At 40.3% G+C, this 23,630-nt stretch overlaps 3 protein-coding genes and 1 pseudogene across 3 annotated transcripts; 2 read left to right on the plus strand and 2 right to left on the minus strand.

Moving 5' to 3' along the window:
- Positions 1-1,090: 1,090 nt before the first annotated feature.
- LOC145485613 (uncharacterized) lies at positions 1,091-2,397 on the plus strand. Its single transcript, XM_081464252.1, has 2 exons — positions 1,091-1,481; positions 1,625-2,397. The coding sequence occupies exons 1-2, from the start codon at positions 1,091-1,093 to the stop codon at positions 2,395-2,397; spliced, it is 1,164 nt and encodes a 387-aa protein (XP_081320378.1).
- A 3,748-nt stretch (positions 2,398-6,145) lies between these two features.
- LOC145483730 (uncharacterized) lies at positions 6,146-6,769 on the minus strand (annotated as a pseudogene).
- A 1,217-nt stretch (positions 6,770-7,986) lies between these two features.
- LOC145485614 (ATP-dependent DNA helicase RecQ-like) lies at positions 7,987-9,988 on the plus strand. Its single transcript, XM_081464253.1, has 2 exons — positions 7,987-8,480; positions 8,839-9,988. The coding sequence occupies exons 1-2, from the start codon at positions 7,987-7,989 to the stop codon at positions 9,986-9,988; spliced, it is 1,644 nt and encodes a 547-aa protein (XP_081320379.1).
- Positions 9,989-12,655: 2,667 nt separating this feature from the next.
- LOC145483729 (uncharacterized) lies at positions 12,656-18,042 on the minus strand. The gene is made up of 2 exons (XM_081462280.1): positions 17,227-18,042; positions 12,656-13,626 (listed from the first exon to the last, which is right to left on the minus strand). Exons 1-2 carry the CDS (start codon positions 17,762-17,764, stop codon positions 13,523-13,525), a joined length of 642 nt encoding a protein of 213 aa, XP_081318406.1. The 5' UTR covers positions 17,765-18,042; the 3' UTR covers positions 12,656-13,522.
- Positions 18,043-23,630: the final 5,588 nt, after the last annotated feature.

Raw genomic sequence — 23,630 nt, forward strand, 5'->3', positions numbered from 1 at the left:
CAATGTGAGCATTAGTGCTGAGCACGAAAGGGTCCTGAGTGTGCCATCATTTAAGACCATTGAACAGAAATCTTCCATGGATGAGCAGAAAGAAATGTTACCCCCTGCTGCAACTCGACCATCAGAATTACCTTTTCCAGCTAAACAGCAGATGTTGAACCCCAATGCCTCTGAATGGTTTGCTAAACCTCCTGACAGAGATATCCATCAGTCTGATGGAAGTCTTCAGCAATTTGTCCAATTTGTCCAATTTGTCATTAAAAGTTGTGTCACTATGGATTCAGTGCTCAGATATCAAACTGCAATGAAACTGTTAAAGGATTGTTTCGGCCATCCCTTCAAAATTGCCACTGCCCATGTAAATCAGGTAACCTGTGGTCCAGCTGTTAAACCTAATGATCAGAGAGGATTGCAGACCTTTGCAGATAAGTTGAAGGACTGCCAAAACATGTTGGAGTCAATTGGATATTTAGATGAAGTCAACAGTTCTGAAAATTTAAGGAGCATTATCGATCGTCTGCCCTTCCATCTGAAAGCTAAATGGCTTGATGTTGCCGACAGCATCCAAGAGTCCAGTCAGCGTCCTAGGATTCCTAATATTTCAACGTTTGTCTCTGAAAAGGCCTGTGCTGCTAACAATCCCATCTGTGGTGGTGCGCTTATTAGTGACAAAGAGAAAAGTAAGAAGGACAGATTGGGTAAGAAGATTAGTTCTCTAAATACAATGGCGTCATCCCATGCTACTCATGGAAACTTTAGTGGGCCTGGTTCCTGTGTGCTGAACCAACGTGAAAGTCACAATCGTCAGCTTACCTTGAGGCAAAGATGAAGTGGGAGTAGAAAATGCTTACTTCGTGAACTTCCTCAGTTATGGAACTGTGAACAGTTTAAGAAATCCTTTGAGGATCAAATGAAGATAATTTGTGATGTTAGGCTCTGCGACAACTGTTTCCAAGTGGGCCACTTCGCAACTGGATGTATGCAGAAAAGTGGTTCTTACATCGAGGGCTGTAATGGAAAACACATGACTGTCATTCACCCCCTTGAGTGATCTCTACCTGCAAGGCAAGAGACTCACAAAATTCACAAGATGAAGAACAACAAAGCTAACCCTAACAGCCAGTCCCATGCAATAGAAAGTGCAGAGCACACCATTCAAAATCACGCAATTGGGGCCAGCATTCATAATCCAGGCAGAAACACCAGTGCTGTTGGTAGGAAAGTACGCCTGAGAACTGTTCCTGTGAAGGTGCAAGGAAAGCAACCAGGACAAGTAGTGGAAACACATGCACTCTTAGACAATGGTTCTGATGTGTCACTTTGTGATGAGAAGCTAATTGATAAGTTAGGCATCAGCAGAGTCCAGAGACATTTCTCCCTAACCACCCAGGAAAAGAGGAACAGTCAAAGGTCAGGTTACGAAGTTAAGCTCACCATCAACTTGATTGACAATGAATCAAGTCTAGAAGTACCCAAAGTTTGTACTGTTGAGCACCTGAACATTTCCCAGCTAAGCATTCCAAGAGATCGGGATGTCAACAGATGATCTCATCTGAAAGGAATTGAACTTCCAGAGATTGACAACAAGGAAGTCCGAGTACTATTGGATGTAACTTGTCTGAAGCCTTTTGGGTCCTCGAAGAAAAACGTGGTAGCAAAGGTGAGTCAGTGGGCATTCGATCGCCACTGGCCTGGACGATAATAGGACTGTCAGAGAAGATTGGTCAAGAAGACAGCTTCAATGTGAATTTGTTACGTTTGGAAACGCAAGATGATGATAAAACCCTTTCACAGCAAGTAGAAAAGTTTTGGAAAACTGACTTTGTTGATTTGATATCAAGTTCAAAAGTGTCCATGTCTGTAGAAGAGGAGCGAGCCTTGAGGACAATGGAGGAGTCTTCCAAGAAAGTTTCTGGTCATTACCAAATAGCACTTCCCTGGAGACAGCAGCCTCCTTATGTGCCAAACAATCAAATTCTTGCAGACCACAGACTGCAACTGCTGAAGAAGAAGCTCCTACGTGATCACAAATTGTTTGAAAGCTACAGGGCAACTATTCATGACTACATCTCAAAGGGTTACACCCAACGAGTACCTAAAGAGGAGCTCGATGTCGATGGCAAACCTCTGTGGTATCTTCCACACCATGCTGTCGTCAATCCTAATAAGCCCAGGAAATTAAGAGTGGTTCTTGACTGCGCAACTCGATACAAAGGAACATTGCTTAATGACCAGCTATTAAGTGGCCCAGACCTGACCAATAGCATGTTTGGTGTCCTTGTAAGATTTCGTCAAGAACCAGTAGCTCTATCCTCAGACATCGAAGCTATGTTCCATCAAGTAATGGTTGATCCAAAGGATACTGATGCTCTGAGGTTCCTATGGTGGCCCTTATGACGACCTATCTAAACAGCCAGTTGAATACAGAATGAAGGTTCATCTATTTGGTAGCACGTCCTCTCCAAGCTGTGCCAGTTTTGGTCTTCAAAAGCCTGCTCAAGACAATGCAGGAGACTTTGACCATGAAGTTGTCAACACAGTGTTGAAGAACTTTTATGTGGACGATCATTTGAAATCAGTGAAATTGACCGAAGTTGCTGTTGAATTGAGGGAAGATCTGTGTGCCTTGCTGTCAAGAGGTGGATTACGATTGACCAAATGGTTCTGTAACCGGAAGGAAGTCCTTGAAACCATTCCAACTCCATACAGAGCTCCTTCAGTTTTGGATCTGGATTTGGATTCTAACATCCTTCCTACTAAGAGAACCCTTGATGTTCAGTGGAACATGAATAGTGACATGTTTACCTTTAAGATCACACCAAAGGATAAGCCCTTTACACGAAGAGGGCTCCCATCAGTGACAAGTTTCATTTATGATCCGCTTGGCATGGTATCACTGATCATCTTACCTGCAAAGAGGCTTCTCCAAGATCTTTGCAAGCAAGGACTTGGCTGGGATGAAGAAATCGGAAGACAAGAATCTCATTGCTGGAGACTATGGTTATCAGATTTACCTTTCCTTTTAAGTGTTGCCTTCCCAAGATGTTTGAGGTGGGTAGACTTTGGCCAGATACAGAATGCTGAGCTTCATCACTTCGCAGACGCTTCCCAGATTGCTTATGGGACAGTATCATATGCAAGACTCGCCAACGAGAATGGCCGCATTCATTGCAGTTTCCTTGCTGAAAAATCCCCCTTAGCTCACATGAAGCAGATGACTATACCCAGATTAGAGTTGTCAGCTGCTGCATGCTTGTGGCCAAATGGCTTGCAGTGATGCAGGATGGTTCAAAACTTTCCCAGTGGAATTAAGTGCCAACTAACATCAACCCAGCGGACGATGTTAGCCAAGGTCTGACGGTAAAGGAGTTATTGAGCAATGAGAGATGGTTCAGAGGCTCTGCATTTCTGTGGGAAAATAAGTCATCATGGCCCATCAATCCAGTCTCCTTAGCCATCATTTCCGATGAAGACCCAGAAGTCAGAGCTCGAGGTGAAACAAATCACGTTACCCAGATGTAGGAGAAACGACCACTGGACCTAATGTTGTTCCAATATTTGTCATGGTACAAGTTCAAGAGAGCTGTTGCTTGGCTTCTGAGACTTGTACAATTCTTAAAGGGAAGGAGGTGCTTACGAGTTTCATCACCTGTTGATGTATTACCTTGTGGCAGGCTGTCTATTGAAAAATGACGTTATGCAGAGGCTCAAATCATCAAGTATGTGCAGCCTTCCTACCCGTGATTAAGGCCCTCCAATATGTAATGCATGGAGAACCTGAGAAGCGCACATAAAGAATATCCGCTCATTTGGCTCGGTTTACAAATTGAGACGATTTCTAGATGGAGAGGGAATGTTGAGAGTTGGCGGTAGGCTTCAGAATTCTACATTGGAGTACCAATCAAAACACCAATCGCTGTTACCTTCCAAGCACCACGTTACTAAGCTGCTTGTTATAGATGTCCATGAATCTGTGGGACACCTACGCCAAGAATGTCCTGACCAATTTGAGACAGAAGTACTGGATTATCCAGGGACAGGCCGCTGTCCGAAGAGTACTTGGCAACTGTTTGACCTGCCAAAAACAAAATGCTCTAAAGGGTCAAGAAGCAATGGAAGATTTACCCAGCAAGAGGCTAACTCCTGATGAGCCCCCGTTCTCTTACGTTGGCATAGATTTCTTTGCTCTGTTGTACATGAAGCAAGGCAGAAGTACTGTAAAACATTATGGACATCTTTCCTCTTGCTTAACTATGTGAGCAACCCACATTGAAGTGACCAAATCTCTTGAAACAGATTCGTTTATCAACGCTCTTTGCAGATTCATTAGCAGAAGAGGAATGCCGAAGATGATAAGTGACAATAGTACCAATTTAACTGGCAGAGAGAGGGAGATCCGTGAGGCCATAAATGGCTGGAATCGGCAGAAGATTGAAGGGTTTCTACACCAGAAGAATATCGAGTGGAAGTTTAACATCCCCCCCCCTGGAGCATCACACATGGGAGGAGTCTGAGAACAAGTAATTCGTTCAGTGAGAAAGATTCTGAGAGTCCTTCTTAGAGAGCAATTGGTTTCTGGAGAGGCACTGCGAACATTGATGGTGGAAGTTGAGGGAATTCTGAATGAACGAACAGTGATAATTGTATCGACGCAGAACCTTTGACTCCCGACCACTTGCTACTTCTTTGATCGAATTTGAATTTGCCACCAGGAGTCTGAATGATTTATACTGCCAACATTGCTGGAAGCAGATTCAATACCTTACGGACGTATTTTGGAAGAGGTGGTTGTCACAATGTTTACCAAGCTTCCAAGAATGGCAGAGATAGATCAAGCCACGTCGTGATTTTGCTGTGGGCGACCTAATTCTCATGGCTGATGAAAGAGTTCATCGTGGCCAGTGGCCTTTAGGTAGCGTTCTCAAAGTACACCCGGAAGGGATGGATTTATCCGATCAGTCAAGGTTGCCACAAAGCTGTCTATATCGACAAGGTCAATTTTAAAATTGTGCTTCCTTGAACATGAGAACTCACTTCCAAGGAAGAACTCTATTTGATCTTTATAGCTATCATGTAGTTAATTTGCTATGAGAAAGACTTGTTAATTTATGCAGTGGTCGTCATGCTTGAACTTTGAACACTAGTTGGCTTACTTAGATACTCGTTATACGTTAATAATGTAAATTCTAGTCATTAAGCACTTGGTGAACTCAATTTAGTTCAGGGGCTGGTAATGTAGTGACTAGAACTTTCTTTGCTTTCGGGTGTCACATTTTTTTGACCCCTGGGAATTATGCAACCCACTCTGTAATACTTAAGCGTTCTTCATTATCCGTAGTTTTTTGTTTTTCATTTTTGGCCAGCACTTGTTAGCACTGAAAGTTCCAACTGCTGGTTTCTACTGTTTTTCCTTAGCTGCTTCACTATTGTGTGAGCCCTGAAGTACAAATTTTAGAATTCGAGTCGCCACAGTTTTGTAAGTTTATTTTGCTCCGTTGTCATTTTTTTCCTTCTTATATTTTGTACTTAAATATTTTGTCTTGTTTATTTTTCAGTTGAATCACACACACATCACACACCCACGATCACTTTGGTTTCTTTTGTGTTTATGCCCAGTATGATTAAACTCGTGCATTCAAACTGTGATGCCCGTAGCCCCCACTAGACCTACAATAGGTTATGTGTAGCTTTGTAGCTTATTGCAATAGACTAATTTGTAATGCTGTATTCATAAGTAACAGTAAAAATAATGAGTAAATAAGTAAGAACTGATAGAAGTGTAAGTTATTGCATTGTTTCATGACATAAGCGTATCCTTGTAATGTAAAATTCACATGGTAAATAGCGTAAGTAGTAGATTTAAACATTGTATTGTATTGCATTATATTGTATTGTATTGTATTAGTAGTATAGGGGAGCAGTTTCAGACCCAGCCAATTAGAAGGCATTATTTTGTTCACGTGATAAGTCTGGACCAATCAGCTTGCAGGATTTTCAGCTCAGGTCAGTGGTTGCACTAATGCGTATTAGAGAGGTCTGGGTTGAGCTCAGTTAAAGGTGGCCATGCGGGATATGAGAGAGGAAGTGAGGTCATGGGACCGGAAGTGATGTAAGAGACCATGTGGGTTTTGACAAAAAATTTTATTTACAAATCTAGTAAATGGGTTACATTTTGCATGTCGATGTCGTCAATATGATAGAAAGGTGTCGGGATCCACAACGCATTTGTCAAAGACCACTTTGCATTGTTTGGTTTCTTCAACCGTTTGCAATGTTTTTGTTTTGACATCTCGTTTGATCTTGTGTGGGTTTGTACGCTGATTTCCTGTGGTTCTTCGCGGGATTCAGTGACTTCATTGATGACGTTTTCTTTCAACAGGTCAAAGTTCAATTGTTCTCAGCCACGTGTGTTGAGAGTGAAACTGCATACCTTGCATTCGAGTTTTCCTTCCCTGGTTTTGTAACTGTAATTCTTGGGGGGAGCAGCAGCAAACTCTACGATGTGATCACCCTGTTTCAATTCGCTGGTGAATTCGTCGACATGATCTCCTAGGGGTGGCATGGGTCCACCTTCTCGATGCGAGAAGATGATGGAGTCTGTGTTGAAGTAGAGGGCTTGATCGGGTTTGAGTTGACTGAGCCCTTCTCAGTAGAGTTTGAGTCTGGCCCAGCAAGCGGTGAAGCAGGCCACAAAGATGTTGATGTTGACTTGAACGGCTTCTTTGTCTTCGACGTGTTTGTAGACCAATTTGATCATCTCGTCATTCATGACACAAAGGGTCTGAATTTCTCGACTGTCATTGGTCAGCAGGGAATGAAGCCTGGCCAGGGACGAAATGGCTTCGACTCTTGCTGCCTTATTGACCGTACTTGCCCCAGAAGCTGTTTAGCATCATTTTGGCAAGAGAACGTTGACCGGGATTTTATTGGATTTTGTCAGCATCAAGTAGAATGCCTTCCTTGTCTTGGTAGTCCGCGAGGTACTGAGTGCATTTGTCGATGTCATCACCTACCTAATCGGGCCATCCACTGGCTTCTTGCTTGATCTTGAGAAATGTGTTCACATAGGAAGAGAACAAGTCATTGGAATTGTGCAGGAAGTGGCAAATTTTGTACACGTGTTGGATGACGTACCCTTGACGAAGGACTTATTGTAATTCGGGTGTGGGCCAGGTACCCACAAGACATCGCTCCAACTTGTTGTGGATGCAATGATGGCTTTGTTCAGTCAGCGGTTTGGGTTGATCGTTTTCCACACAAGTTCTGCAAAGTGGAAAGGTGAGTTTGCCACCACTGCGATGGGGTAAGACGGGGTGGTACAACCCAAAGGGTGGAAGGATCTTACATTTGACGAGACCGAAGTAACTGGAAATGTCGGTCCCTTCGGGTTGGTGAATGATGATGGGATGACCAATGGGGTAGGGGCAGTTTTTGTTAGTCCAGGGGTAGAGGGATGTGAAATCAAGGTAATAGACTTCTCCGTTTGATCTGATGGTAAAGTTTGATGGCGTTGGTTTGTCCACTGTAGAATGCGTCCCTGGGTTTGAGTCTGGAGACGAGGTCAAAGGACTTGACCAGACTCCAAAGGTCGTCATCTTCTTTCTTGAGTTGTTCCCATTCACATTGCCACATTACCACCACATTGTAGCCATCAGCAAAGAGACTGTCATCTTTGAGTTTGGTGGCTTTGTAGACATTTCGCATGGTCTGATCGCACATTTTATGATGTGTACAGTCACAGTCTGGATAACACTTGGCACATCCATGCCAGAAACATCAGTGGAATTCGTACACATTGCACGTGACTTTGTTGTATCCATCCACAAAGAAGGCTTTGTCTCCACATAGGATCACGTGCCCACCTCATTCTCGACCCCAGACCCTTCGCTTTCTTGATCGCACGCGAAGGCTCTGGGGAACTCTACGCAAGTGTAGCCAAAATCTGGCTATGCTGGCGTCACAGCGCATGCTTATTGAAAAACCAAAATGGCGCCTTACTTGGACGCAGCTGTTGTGTCTGCCTTAAAGAAAGCTGGAAAAGACGAAAACTTTCGCTTAAAAGCTGAGCAAAAGGCAATTATCGAAGCCATAGTTTGTTCTAAAAAAGACGTTTTAGGTGTTTTGCCGACGGGTTTCGGAAAGTCCCTCGTTTTCCATCTGTTAAGTGATGTTTTTGACTTTATTGATGCTAAAGGTCCACCTACACAGACAAAAGCCATCACCATTGTCGTATCGCCACTAAATGCCCTGATGAGAGATCAGATAGGAAAATTGGATCACTTGGGAGCCATTATTCTCGACGGAACGAAAAGTACCAACCATTTAGCAATGTCCTTAGTAACAGATGGCAAACTACAACTGATATTTTCACACCCAGAACTTCTGCTCGAGAACAACACAAAAACGATGCTGAAAACAACCAACTTTCAGAGGAATGTGCGTTGCATTGTAGTAGATGAGGCGCATTTAGTGGACGACTGGTGAGTGCTTTTCTTTTAGTGATTTCATTTGGTTTACACAGATACAACTTCTGTTATAAATTAACTAAAACGTATTAAAGCATACTTTAATTTCAACTGAACTTCAATTTGTTCTACCTTACATCTAACTTAATTACTTGTCAAATTTCTGCTACAAATTTCAAAACCGTTTAGTGGCAGGTTAATGTGTGTACATGCACAGTTTGGCATTAACTCAAATATATGGAAGGTTGCAAACTTTTAAACCAAGAGAATAATGTTAATCATTTCAATTCAATCAAAGAAAACAAAGCATAGTATAAAATGGATGTGACCCCTTTTCTTAAAACCCATCTATTATATTTTTTGTGCAACTCAGGAAAGAGTTTCGCCCAGCATTTGGGAAGCTTGATACCATCTGCAGTATTTTCCCTGATGTGCCCATCGTGGCTCTAACTGCCACAGCTACCAAAAGCAAGAAAGAAAAGATTGTTAGCTCCATTGGTCTTCAGCTTCCTTTTGTTGTTGAGGTTAATCCAGACAGAGAAAATATTTTCTTTGAGTCAAAACCCCGACCAGCTGCTAAAGAAGAAAGAATAACAATTCTAACACCTTATGCTCAGGAGTTAAAAGCTAAAAGATCTGCCATGCCGTTAACAATATTTTATGGGGACCTGGAGGGCTGTGCTGAAAGCTTTCTTTATTTCAGCTCTGAGCTAGGTGATAATCAGTATGAGCCACTCCATGCAGACAAAGTGGCCAAGAACAGGCTATTTACACAATATCATGCACAATACCCAAAACATGAACAAGAGCGCATTATGGAAGAACTTACTAACAATAAATGTAAGCACAGAGTTTTTTTTGTGACCATTGCATTTGGTATTGGCATAGACTGCCCTAACATTAGGGTAATTCATCTCGGTGTACCTTACACCATGGAGGAGTACTTCCAGGAAGCTGGCCGTGCTGGAAGGGATGGTCTACCAGCCAAAGCTACAATTTACTACAATGCATATGACATTAGCAAAGCGAAACGTGGCCTACAAGATATTATGATTAAGTTTGTGAAATCAACATCTGACTGCAAACGCAAAATTATTCTCCAATATTTTGGGTATCAAGCCCCAGACAGAACTGATGGTGGTCATGATTGCTGTGACTACCACAGAAACATATGCTCCTGTGAACTTTGTGTAAGTGAAGCTAAGAAACCAAAATTTGTCACTGAAGTTGATCTGCAGAGTACAGCACCTACTGGTTCCATCACTGTTTCCAAAGAACAGAGAGACCTTTTTCGTCAGAGGCTTCTTAGTTTTCGTGATACCCTGGGTACTTCCAGGTCTTGTGTTGGCAGTGTGAGCTTGTCAACTGGTTTCAGCTTAGAGTTAGTTGATAAAGCAGTGCAAAACTTTGAGCACTTAGATTCCATTGGGAGTATTTTATCCTATTTACCTGTTTTCAGTGAAGACAATGTTAAAGCTATTTTTGACATCCTACAAAGTGTCCTAGGTGAGCTACGGACCTAGATGGAGTTATGTTCCATTCTTATGTTTTAATAAGTCATAGTGAAGTGGCTGGTTATAAACTATGCAAATGTCAACTCGGAGATGGGAGGTGCTCTAGTTTACTTGGGTGGCATCACAATATTCTTGTCAAACCTTTACACTAAACTTCATGTGTAATTCATTAATATTTAAGACAGAGAAAACATGGTCTGTTTTTCTATCAAGTTTTAGTATGAATCTACTAGTGTTCTATCATGAATGCCATTCTCTGATTGGCTACGCTACTCACTGTCTATTCTGTGATAGATAGTGAGTAGCGTAGCAGTGTGCCCTTGTTAACAAAATGACGGCTGCTTCTTGGCATTTTCTAAGTGTCTGTGAAGAGGATTTAGATAGAGTTTAGAACGACTAGTAGATTTATACTAAAACAATTAGATTATTCACTCTCAATTTCTATGCGTCATAGTTGACTCTGGCTGCACCCTCGTCAATTATCACATGATAGAAATCTCAACCTCAAAAACACAAAAGGAAGTTTGGGAGAACTAGAAATGTTGTGTGACCATGAGCTGACAGGCGAGTGTTTCCACGGCTTTTTCACATCCTCCCAAACTTTCACAAGTTTTTCTAATGTATACCCCAATAGAAACACCAAGAAAATGTTTTTATCTTATTTAGAAGAGCCCAAAGAAAATAATAAACAATGTGACTAGGACAACTTTTTTGTTTTCCTATTGAGTTACAGAAATATGATTTTTAACCATTTAGGGCACGTATTTTCTTTGGGCTATTTTCTAAAATATGCATTGTTATTCATGGTTTACCCTAAAGAATGTTAGGATAAATGTGAGTGGATGGAAATGGCTTCCTTGGAGGTTATAAGTACATTTATGTGGATTACCTGTTGTTCTCAAAATATCAATGGTACATGTACTTACTGAATTATCTTGGAAAACTGAGCACATTTAAGATACTACGTGTATGCAAGTGTGTAAACTTACATAATTTGTAAAATTCTTATAACAATGTAAGATGGCTGAAGTTATGTTGGACTGACAATAAACTTTGTCCTTTTTAGGTAATGTGCTCATGATTTCTAACTTTACACTTTTTGTGTGACTAATCAGGACTGATCTCATCCACATCCGACTCTTCATCAAAGTCATTGTCACTCTCATCCTCAATATCACTGCTGCTATCCCCATCACTGTCAGCTCCAGCAAATCTACACGCTGCCAGTTTCCTTTTATGTCTAGTTAACCAAGCATCCAGTTTTACAATGTCCAACTGGTCGAGGGGACTTTTTGGGATGGTGGGGAAAGAGTTGTGTTTACGACCTGAAGTAAACACAAATGGTCTTCGGCTATGTATAAGTTCAATCATTTCCCTCTCGTCATCTTGCTTACTCAGAGATGTGTGAAGGGTGTAGTCAGGAGCAATTTGACACTGTCTATCAAAATTATCTGAAACACCTTTCAAACCACAAGAAGCTTTTGTAGCCCTCTCTACTGCTGCGAGTGTCTTGTTAGCTACAAGATCCTTCAGAACAGTTTTGTGGCCTTTAACAAAGTGCTCTTGTTTAAGGTCATTGGCAACATTCTTCCCTTCACCACCTCTCCAGTTAACAAACTGTCCATGTATAATCCTATGGGCTACTTTCTGGGTGTAAAGGGCCTTAACACATGTTATAAACCACATCATTTCAAATGCATACTTCATTCCTCTTGGTCTAGATCTGAAATAAAGCATTAATAGTTTTGCATTTCTTAGATTACGTTCACCATCCCCCTCCTTTTCTGTATCATGTAGTTGCATCAGTATTGTGCCAAGTTGTATCACTTGCAAGCCATAGTTGAGTACCCTGTCATCCTTCTGTGGATCCTGTGGTGGTATGTTTGATATTGTAGCTTCTGGCTCAGTAAATGGTTCAGACTGAGGTTGTTGTTTGTTGTCTTCTTGACTTGCTTTGTTCTGACCACATAATGCTAAGAGGTTTTTCTGCCAAATCACGTACTGTCCAACATGCAGGTTGTGTGTGTTTCTTTCAGGACTTGCAGCCTCAACATGAGCTACATACACCAATGCAGTCTCAGTGTTGGTCACAATGGTGGGTGGAGGAGTTATTACTTTCCCCACTCCTAGTACTATAGTTTCCTGGTTAGGTACTTGTTGGAGAAGAGCAACAACGTGACCTGCACAATGCATAACAGTGAATGCAAGATGCATTTTATTCTTGCTCAAAAAGTGTATCTTAGTACTACATGTATATATTAAATATTACAAATTTTTAAAACTTCTCAGCAATTAAGTCATCTGTATTACCATTAGGTTTATCTGAAGAGTGAAATACAGGTAGCAGTTGTACCACGAAATCTTTAAATAATATCGTGAGTTAAAAAGCCAATGACCTGTAACAAAAAAGAGCCAAAACCATTTGTTTTTAGTGTACATAAATTTAACTTCATATAAAATGTAATATATGTAATATGCACCTGGTTGGATGGATGGTCTCTTTGCTCTGTTCAATGAATCTGTGTTTACTTCCCTTTGCTCTTGATCTTTTTGAAACATAAACAACAATGAGCCAAAAAAAATGCCTATGTGTAGTTGATTTAATTAGTGAGGTTTTAAATATGTTTTATCATGTATTATTATATGCATATTGTTTTGCACATTTATTAACTCATTTTCAAAATTATGAGAGCTATTGAAAAAAATTGTCTTTCACTCGGTGATATCCCTGATTAATTATTACCAGTAACAGATTGGGTAAAAACTATTTTAATGTCCACAAAAAGTTTTGACATGGTTTAAGTGATTATATTGTATAATTTCAAAGTGTTTTGCGGGTGTTTAATTTATTTAACTTACCCTTACATATGCATGTAGCTGTCCCTTTCTCTACCCATCTCCCTTGTCTGTTCCTGACAAGCCCCTTAAGTAATTAGTAGCTAATGGCTGTCTCTTTCAGATCCGAGCCAACAGAAAATTATTGTTCCTTCTTAGGCTTGTCAGAAGTACCCAGCTACCAGCAAAAATCACTATCTACTTCATGATCTCCCCCAGCTACTCTACTTGCTAATCACCTGATTCTTTAAGCGAGATGGCAAAATCAGCTGCCTACTTCAAACCTATGTAACAACTGCCTCTTATTTCTTTAACTGATGACCAAGAATGTTAACCTCAGCTAATAATTAACAAAATAATGCAGATAAAAACACGGCTCAATAATAAATTTCATAAGTATTCAATTCTGTACCTGCTGAGTAGATGGGTGATTGCTGAAACCTGGGTTCTGTAGCAGCAGCTTCAGCCTGTGGCTGCTGCAGTGCTTGCTCTTTCTGTTGTCTCAGAGCTTTTTCAACATCAAATTCAAGCATCACGTACTCATCCACAAAACAACCAATGATCTTTTCCAAGTCCTTCGGGTCTGAGGAAGTAATTTTCTTTGGAGCACCATCCAATCGTTCTAGACCAGCATATTCCATGAAAGCACTACACAAGTAGGCTTTTGTTGCTGATAACATAAGGGAATTGGCACTCTCAAAGTTGCTCTTAACTTTGGTGGAAACATTTACTAAGCCAAAACGTTGCCTCAAGTTGTAGAGGGAACCTACATCTCGTGCAGACTGTGTATTGTACAGCTGCTCCCAGATGTACTGAAGAGAGAATTAATAAAAGAAAACAGTGACTTAATGCATCAATCTCACACCAATTGATTGTATGATAGCTAGACTACTACTAAAACTGGTCAGTAACATGGAGGACTTAGGAGTGTTAATCATTACCTAAGTGATGATAGTTAATTGTTGATTGATGTAACAGCACGTTGTTAAGCAAGTTATTTAGAATCGTATGTCAGTTGTAATCTCTTGTCGATCTGTTCGAACCGTTTTTTGGTTCCATCTCCGACCATCATGACTCATCAGGATTCTACCTCTCCCGTTCTTCCCCGACGCTCAGGCAGAAAAGTCAAGCCGAACAGGGATCCCGACTATGAATACGTGCAAATGCGCATTGATCAACTCGATCGCGAATTAGCCGCATCGGGGCTATCGCCTCGTGCTCCGTTAATAACATCTCATGCTCACGGTTCTCATGATTCTCCTTCTTCGAGGCAGCTCTCTGATCCTCCAGTCGCTGTTCCATCCACATCTGCACTAACAGCGGAGATCGAACTGGCTCAACTGCAGCGAGACAAGTTGGCTCTCGAGCTGGAAGTTTTAAAGCTTCGCACCGCAGCGGCAGAAACCAAGGTTGAGGGAGTGGAGTCGAAGCCAAGCACAACAAGAAAGAAGAGAACTATCGACTGGCCTCACAAGTTCTGCTCAGGTGCGCCCACTTTAGAATTTGAGAAGTTGGAGATGGCCGACTTTGTTGCTGGTTTTCTCGCCATGGTTAAGCCATATGAGGCCAAGCGCAAAGAGGTTATGCTCCAGCTTCTCGAGTTGTTAATGTGCAAAGCCTCTAGCTATACTTGGAGGAGTGTTAGGGGATTTTATGCTCATATTGCCAAGCAAGTGGAGTTGTGTCGCCTGGAATTTGATGACGAGTCTCAAATCCGCGATTCAGCAACCATTTTCTTCAAGCATTCAGATTTACGGTCTTCCACTCCCCAGCCACGCTCGAATAATTCGGCTGGGGGCGGATCTTCTTCTGGTAGCGATATCATCAACAATAAATCGTCAAAGCCAGATTCTTCACAGGCCAAGGCTTGTCGTCAATGGAATTATCTCGGTTCTTGCCCCTGTGATTCAACTAGCGCGTCGTACGCAGGGCATCACAAATGTCGAGTCTGCGCTAAAGATCATCCTATGCTTCACTGCCCAAAGCGACGTGCTCCTATTCCTGAAGTGAACTTCAATTCTTCAGAGCCGGCGTGACTCACGAGCTCAAACCCGAGTACGGACCCTTTTACGCCCCAACCGACTCCAGCTTTTCCTACGGACTTATCGCTCACGGACATCCCTAACACTAGATTTAATTCCTTTTCAGATGACTTTGCTGCGACCGCAGTAATTCAGCATATTCTGGCTTCTAAATCAGTTTCCCAATGCCCGTTAAAACTGGTCAGTAACATGGAGGACTTAGGACTGTGATCTGGTAATGTAACATGATTGAAATTCAAAAGTCATACTGACATTTCAATCTCATACATGTACCTACATAGTTTTATATCATTGAAAATATTAAAGTCGATCATTTATGATGTTAAATCATCATCATTATTATCATTAGTTTCACCTCCTATTACAGTACATTTGACAGTTGCAATAAGTGATTATAGCCTGAGAACTGAAAGTCCTCTGAGCTGGTAGCAGGACAGAAATCTCGAGTCCAGATGTAGGCTATGCTAGGCTTTGCATTAAATGCATATAGAATTGTTATCTTTTATATTCATTAAATAGTAATTATTTGTTTTTTCTTGACCATCTAAAAACCAGTACATCAAGTTGGGAAAACATATTGTAAGCAGCTGTGCATGTATACATGTAAATAATGTTACAAAGCACAATTTAGTCCCTTTTACTTTGTAAAAATCTTATGCACTGCTTGCACAAGGGTCAAACAACCTATATCTTCAGGAGGGGTTAGGGAGTTAGGATATCAGAAGGAAAAAGCATCAATGGGATTTTTGTTTATTTTAAATTCAGTTCCACCACCTCCACCCACAGAGGTATTTCAGTCTTACCCCAAGGAATGACTGCTTAGCATGCCAGACAGCTGCAGCTTCTATAACACATTCAAACTTTTCACATGAATAGTCGCAGCCTGCTCTAGTTTTCTTCGCTCCAGTCACTCGTTCCCGACCAAGAAGGTCACCAAACAGTGGGATATGCTTTCCTACCAGTTGTAGAACACCAGAAAATTACTTTTTGAAAACAAAATTCATGTATTGAAGTAAATCTATTTCACTGTTTATACATTCAATACATATATTCAAAGCAAATAATTTCTATGTTAAAATATTTCATATTTTATTATATACATTAATTTCTGTCATAAATTTACCCAACTGATTATTGACAGAAACACATTAATTTAAGGTGGCTGAACACAGTTTTTGATATCCGTGTTCATTCACCTTTTTCTCTAAAACCCTTAATCCTTCGCTCGCCAAAAATAGCAGCAGGCAAGTTAACATCACAAACTTTGGGTTTTTGATGGTTAAGCTGACGTAAGTGCCATTGCCATGGCAACATGAATAAATATAAACAGGCCTTTAAAATCAGTTTTGTTTATTTATAGAAAATCTAGTCATTAGATTTTCTTTACAATTTGCATGCAACAAGCTTGTAGCAATTCTCACAAGTTAACACCATTTTGCTAATAATTTAACAGAGAGATCCTTAATTATCCGTTGTTGAAGGTTCACTGGAATATCTAGAATTTCCTTTGTTAAAGTTCAATCATTTTCAATACTCCAGTTACTTATTTCCTTAAGTATTTTTGTGCCAAATTTCGTGAAATTCTAATGAGTGGTTTTCAAGTAATAGGTGTATTTCCGAGAGTGCAATTTTCATTCAATCGCAATTTTTTGACCTACTACGCATGCGTTGCATTTAACTGGGTTCTTTCAGTAACAAAGAAAAAGCGGGGAATTGCTGGGTTCTTTGCAGCGTTACCTTTCCTAACATATCTTTGTAATAAAAGACTAAAGCCATCAACACTCTGGGTTCAATTATAGAGAAAAATAACGCAGATAGTAAATAAAATGATCGTTCTATTGACAGCATGCTTGTTTTTAGCAATCCTTGTGCGTGCGCTGAATGGCATCAGCAAAAGCACACATGAAAACTGTTCGGCCACCTTAATTGTTGTAAATATTTTTTGCAAATTCATTAAGACGGGAAAATAAAGAAGCAAGCATTGTCTCAGAAAGAATTCCATGTGACAGAATTTAATACCTCATTTAATAAAAATTGCTCTTTTTTTCTTGTTGTTATAACTATAGTTAAAACAGAAAATTTTAAGGTACACACCTAGGGCAGATCTAGGGGGTTTTGGTTGAACCTCCTAAATTAAAAGAAAAAAGACATTTATAACATGCTCACTTGGTCTCAGATTGCTGGAAATTCTCAATTTAAAAAAAAAATTGAGGGAGGATGCCCCCGGGCCCCCTACAGGGGGGTGCCTTTGGTAGTCCCCTTCTCAAACCCCCTTCTCTAAAATCCTGTACTCACCCCTGATACACTACAGGTTAGTAATTGATTGTCAAAAAAATAAATAAAACTTATTGTGATATTCTTTTCACACACCTTTTAGAAGTGTTTCTGTTCTTTCCAGTTTTTCTAACTGTGAAACTTCTTCTGCGATACTTCCCTCATCAGGGGCGTACACCTCAGTGAGTAGCTCCTGCAGCACTTCAAGATACTGCACAACATCAGAATGCTTCGACTGATTGTATGGAACAATTGGTAGGTTGATGACAATAGATTTCTTTGCCATTTCTGCAGAGAAGCGATGCTTAATATGCTTAGGGATAAAAGATTCCAAGGAACTGAGACATGGAAAGAATTCTACCAGTATTCTGCTAACAAGGACAATGAACTCTTTTCTGAAAAGCTGAAGCTCATCCTTACAAAGCAAGTAATTGGAATTGCTGAAAGTGCTAATGTCATTCACTAGTGGCTTTGTATCATCAAGCCCAGCACTTGAGATCCGATCAAATGTTAAATAATACGTTATCCAGTGAAAATCAGAGTTCCTATGATTTTTCAGGATCACATTTGCTAAAATTTTGAAATCAAAATTGTCAAATGTAGCTCTTAATTCCATAGAACTGTTTTCCTTCATTACGTCACGAACCTTTTGTACAAGCCCATCACCTGCAAAGAAAGGAAGAAAAAGTTCTTAATTTTCAAGAAGGAAAATAACAATAATACATATATTTTATGCCCTTTAAAATAATTTATGATTTAAGAAAAACTGTTGTAAATGAATGCTTACCAATGACATCCATAGTTTTCAAGTAGTTTGCCCTTGACTGACAGATACCAAGACTCCTCATTCTTTCAAAGGTCTGCATGGTACATATTGCAAGAAATAAAAAAAAAAAACAGATAAATGTGAAACAACAACTTAATTAAAAGCTATACATCAGCACCTATAAAAAAACTTGTTAATACCTTTTGAGATGATTGCTAAATGAAAAAGTCTGTGAGTACCAGTAAGTCTTGACACAGTTTTCTTATAAAACTTCATCCCTAACAGAAGCTAAGGTATCTTTGTCTTAGACACTCTACATTTTAAACTTCTCTGACCAAAAGGTGGACACCCCCAAGCAGACACTTCTATGTAGTTTCATTGGGTTTTACTTGTGGCTAGGGAATGGTTATAATTACATTTTGATGAGAGGAAATGTACTACTTGGAAAAAAAAGTACAGCACAATACAGTTTACCACTAAGTGATCAAATATATTGATAAACATCACCTTTGTCCACCCCTTTTTTTCTTGTATTTTTGAAAAAAAATCCAACCATCTTTAGAGGGGATTTTTTCATTCTGTTTGGGGAGGGGGGGTTGGCTTGCACTCTGCCACAATTCCTTTGGCCCCTTCTGTTTGAATATTTTGGATCCGCCCATGGCTAAATTTACCTTTTTGCTGCTGTGCCCAACTCCAAGAATAATTGTAGCAATTTTTTGGACCAAGCTAAGCTCTTGCCACCTCTGGTTCATCATCATTGCATAAACCATGCACACTGGAGGGACTTGAGCATCCACATTTTTCTTTAGTCTGGGAGCAGCCACTGTTGCAATGAAGTCTAGTATATCTGGTGCCCTGTTCTTCATTTCTTTCATAACATTGCACCACTCAACACTTTCCAAAGCTTCCACTGATGTGTCTTTAAGGACCGACGGCTCACCACGAGTCCTTACACACAGTGATTGGCACTGGTCATTGATTTCTTTAAGTAGCTGTAACTTGATGGCCCCCTTGATGCTATCAACACTGAGAACTTCTTTGGCAATGTCCTCTGGAATTCCCCACTGCACAGTACTCAATACCTTTGTAACTGTTGCTTTTGGTATGGCGTCTTTGCATGACTTGATGAGCTGGAAGGTCATTAAATGAAAACAATTTTGTCCATTATGTTTCTTTTCTTAATTTAACTTACGTATAATATCAACAGGGGTAGTTTATCCAGACTCGGATGGAAATACCGGCGTAACAATTTTTTTGAAAATCGCACAAGTTCTTCTTTCCTGGAACTTTTTTCACGAGCTCCGTTTAATTTATTTTAAATCTTAAAAATAATATAATAAAACGAACCTGTGAGTTTCGAAGACCAGCATCGGTTAATATCTCCAAGGCCTGTTGTTTGTTTAATTCGTTGTCTGGACTCGAGGCGCTTCTCGCGCTTACCACAGGTAAGGGAAGGATATCACGACTGTTTGTAGGAACTTGCTCGCCGGAGAAAAGTGAAGAAATCTGAACTCTCAACTCAGAGCTACACTCTTCATCAGCCGCTTGATTGGCCGGAGTAAAGGTGGTGGTGTCAAAGTGCCGTGTCGTAAACTCAGTGGGAACTGTAGGCCTTCATTTTCCATGTGGTTCTTGTGTTGGTGTTGAAGGCTTTCTGCCACGTTTAAGCCGAGCGTTATCTAAATCCGCTATCTGGATTTCTTTGGATTGCGAGCAAATGTTTCGGAAGTCATCGATAGCTTTCGCAAGTCCTGTGACCTTTCGGAAACATTTCCTGCAGATTTTTGTTGTTAGGAAATCTTCATCGCTCTCTTGCACCTGGATCTTTCCCACTTCTTTTAGTTTCTCGATCACATTTTCCCTTTGAGCCGTTTTTCCAAACAAATCTATGCTATCATATACGTTGGACAAATGAGAATTGCAGCAACGGCAAATTTTGACCTTCCGATTGCACAGTTTTTTCGGTGTTCCGCCCATTTCTTTCACTGTTCCCTGCACGCACTGTAAGTTTTCCCGTAAATTCATTACAGGTAGCGCGTAATAAATTGACCAATCAGAAACGTTTTTATTGTTTCACTCATAAACCAATCAGAACAGACTTTCTGGCCCAGTTTCCCAGAGCTCTTCTCGCCGTCCGTCATGCGCAAAAGAGAAGAGCTCTGGGGTCGAGAATGGTGCCCACCTCCGTTAAGGGCGTGTCGAATGTGGTGGTCGGGTTTTTGATTCAACTACGTGAGCCATTCCAGGGAAGCGAGTGGGTGATGTATTTGAGGGAAGAGTTTGGAAAGATTTCTTGGATTCTAATGGAGATCCGTACTTCTCCACAGTAGGAAACCTAGGCAATATGCTCAATGTGGATTGGTTTCAGCCTTACAAGCACACCAATCACAGTTGTGGAGTGATATATCTAGTGCTGATGAATCTTCCTCGGGAGGAGAGGTTTAAACCTGAAAATGTGATAATTGTCGGGATTATACCAGGCCCCAAAGAACCAAAGGGTGATATCAACTCATTTCTTAAGCCTCTTGTTGATGAACTTATAGACTTCTGGGATGGAGTAATCTTTGAGGATTCATGCCTTCCAGGAGGGATGTTAAAGCTTCGTGGTGCCCTCTTAGCACTGTGTTGTGATGTGCCAGTTGCTAGGAAATGTGGACGTTTTGCAGGCCATTCAGCAGCAAAAGGTATGTATCATGATATCTTTCATTCACGATCAATCCCAAAGTTATTTCAAGTAATAAAGGGCCTGTGTCATGATAATGTGCATACTTGTCTTGATTAACACTAAAAAGTTTTAAATGTGGCTGAATATGATTTAGGCAAAGGTAGACTCAAACCAATGCAGTCAGCAGTTTCCCCTTTTACAGTACATGACTTGCGGGGCGCCCTTTGGAGATTTCCAGTGCTGTTGTGTCACATTGCATTGCACATACTGTGCTTACGGCTTCTGCTCCCCGCTAACCTTTCAGGCACCAGTTCCCAAGCTCATCTATTTGTGATGAGTTTAACCAATGGCAATTGTACAACTAAGTACCAGGGGCTGTGCAGGATAATTTGTGGGTTTCTCATGCAGCTTTATAACAGTTAACTGTAAAACTGTAATTCTAGATTTGGTCTTTTTCTGTTCTGTTCCCAGGTTTTAATTGCTTGTACAGCAAGGAAATTGCTTTCTCTCTACATCAAATTCAAATGGCAGAGTGCTTTACAGTCAAGACTACTCTGAACAGTTGTTAAGATTTTTTTTAAATTACGGGTCCACGAGGGCCTATGGCCATATTGTTAAGACCTGGGTGCATGGTACAACTTCTTGTGCAACATTGCATGCAACAGGTTGCAGCATGTCTGCCTTTGCAATAATTTGTGCAATGGTGCAGAGAACAAGTGTTCATATATATGGCAAGCACTCAAATTTTAAAGAATACTTGCAATAAAACTAAAACTCCACAACTCTTTTTTTCCACCATTGTTGTTGTTCACTATCAGTAACCACATGTCCTCTTAGAGGGTTTTTGTTGAAACACCCACTGTAATTGGTTATATTAAATACTGTTTTTCAGGTTGCAACAAGTGCTTCAAAACCTTTCCAAGGAGCTCTTTTGGAGCCAAACCTGATTTCTCACGTTTTGACACAGAAACACAGGAAAGAAGGGCAAACGAACTACATAGAGTACATGCTGAATCTGTACGATTTGCAGTGTCAATTGAAACAATCCTTGTAAGTTCATTATGTCCTAACCTACATGTACATGTAGTCCTCCTAACTGTCAGTTTCTAAATGCATTGATTAAATGAAAAGAACGATTTTGAACCAACTAAGTGTGAAGCGTGCAACTGGAACACGAGACTCATGCGAAGTATGAAACGTGTTCATGTTTAAATACTGAGGCATACATGAGATTCTAAGGTATTCTAAAGGACACACTTCAAGTGTTCTGTGGTGTTCGACTGGGACATGAGACTCATGCGAAGTATGAAACTTATTCCTGATTGAATACTGACGCCAACGTAAAGTACTGAAGACCCCTACCAAAGCTTGTATATCCCCCAAACTGCGTTCAAACTGCCGAGTGTAACACACTTTTCAATTCCTTTGGATTCCTAACAAAACCCATCCAAAAGAAAGAAAATTGTTCTGGTCAACGAACGAATACACGGTCGTGCTCCTGCCGTATGTCCATATTCGATAAGAATTTTCCAGGTCCACATCACGGTTGTACACGCCATGAATACTCTAGAATTCTATAGCTTTGGCGTCAAGATCACGTATTCGAGGATAAACGAATACACTCGCAGATGGCACATACTTTGAATTCATAGTCTAAATTTTGCTTCTCAGTAGGAGAATGCTATGAACCCGTACTGTTACATTCTTTTATAAAGTTCTTTTTACAAAGGGTTCGCCATCATACTCTAGGAGTATGACAGATGTGTGGTATACTTTAACAAAAATCCTCGAACAATTATGAATGGAACGTATTCCACCATATTCGACACGAATATTCCAGGTGTACGTCACATGTTGTGTGCGGCTTAAATACTCTAGGATTCTATTGCATCACAATCACATATTCGAGTCTAGAATACTCTAGAATATTTTGGCTTTCATGCAGTGAGTCGACAAATCATTCTGGGTGTTGATCTCGATTTAAAGCACTTCCTATCAACTTCTTACCACTCGACTGCATGCTTCACAAGTACCGCCTTTAGTATTACGTCATAGTTGCATTGTCAATTCAACCTGTCCCCTTTTTTAGGAGTTGAACCGCAATTTTTAACTCAAGATTTCCAACTCATGACGAATGACGCATTTTAGCTTATTCGACTGACCTAGGCGGCTGACCTAGGTACAACAGTGATTGTGACTGGTTGCTCTGCAGAAATTTCAAACCAAGAAACCTACCAGAGGTGGTTATTTTAAAAAATGCAGGTCTTGAATGTGCATGTAATGGTCAAGCTGGTTATATGTAATTCTTTTGGTTCGATTTGTTAACTGTTGTTATTTTCAAGGTGATTTTACTCTTTCAGTATGAGATTAAGGTTACAATTGTTTATATGACTGGGTCAGCTGGGTGCGTTAAATCATTTAATTTTAAATTTTGTTCCTTGTTATAGTTTTCAGAATAAACTTGAAGAGATTAAGTTATGTTGACTGGTACTGGTTTTGGCGGTGATGAAAATCCTGGTGAGTTGAACACTGATGAAATATCGACCACCTGCTTTACATGTGTCAAAATCTTTTTAAGAATGAAGTATAACACAATAAGCACTTTTGTGACTCAATGACATGTAAATAAGTGGTCCTGTATTATGTAGTTTACACTGCAAAGGAATAACTAGTCTAAAGGTCTTTCTTGCCTTATTGGAAAATAAAATCAAATGTGAAAGACAAATGGCCACTAAAAACTCAAACTACAGAAAATACGAAGCTAAACTTTGTGTAGTGCATACTTAAAGCTTCAGTGACATAAATGTATTTCTGAAATTAGCGTTAGTGTTTTGTGCTAGTAGTGTACGTTACTTTTTATAAATCATTTCTTGGTCGTTACTTTCAAAAGGTGAAAAAGAAAAAAAGCAGTGTAAACAGTGTTACTGAGTATTGTACTAGCATTATTTTTGTATGCAGAAGTTTCAATTGTAAGTAGTTTCAGCAGTGATTTGTTATGTGTTAACAATAATTAAAAAAAGAAAAAGAAGTTGAAAATAATATAGCTTTGGAACAGTACACATGACGCAA

This window comes from Orbicella franksi, chromosome 4 (genome assembly GCF_964199315.1).
Source record: "Orbicella franksi chromosome 4, jaOrbFran1.1, whole genome shotgun sequence".
NCBI classification, from domain to species: Eukaryota; Metazoa; Cnidaria; class Anthozoa; order Scleractinia; family Merulinidae; genus Orbicella; species Orbicella franksi.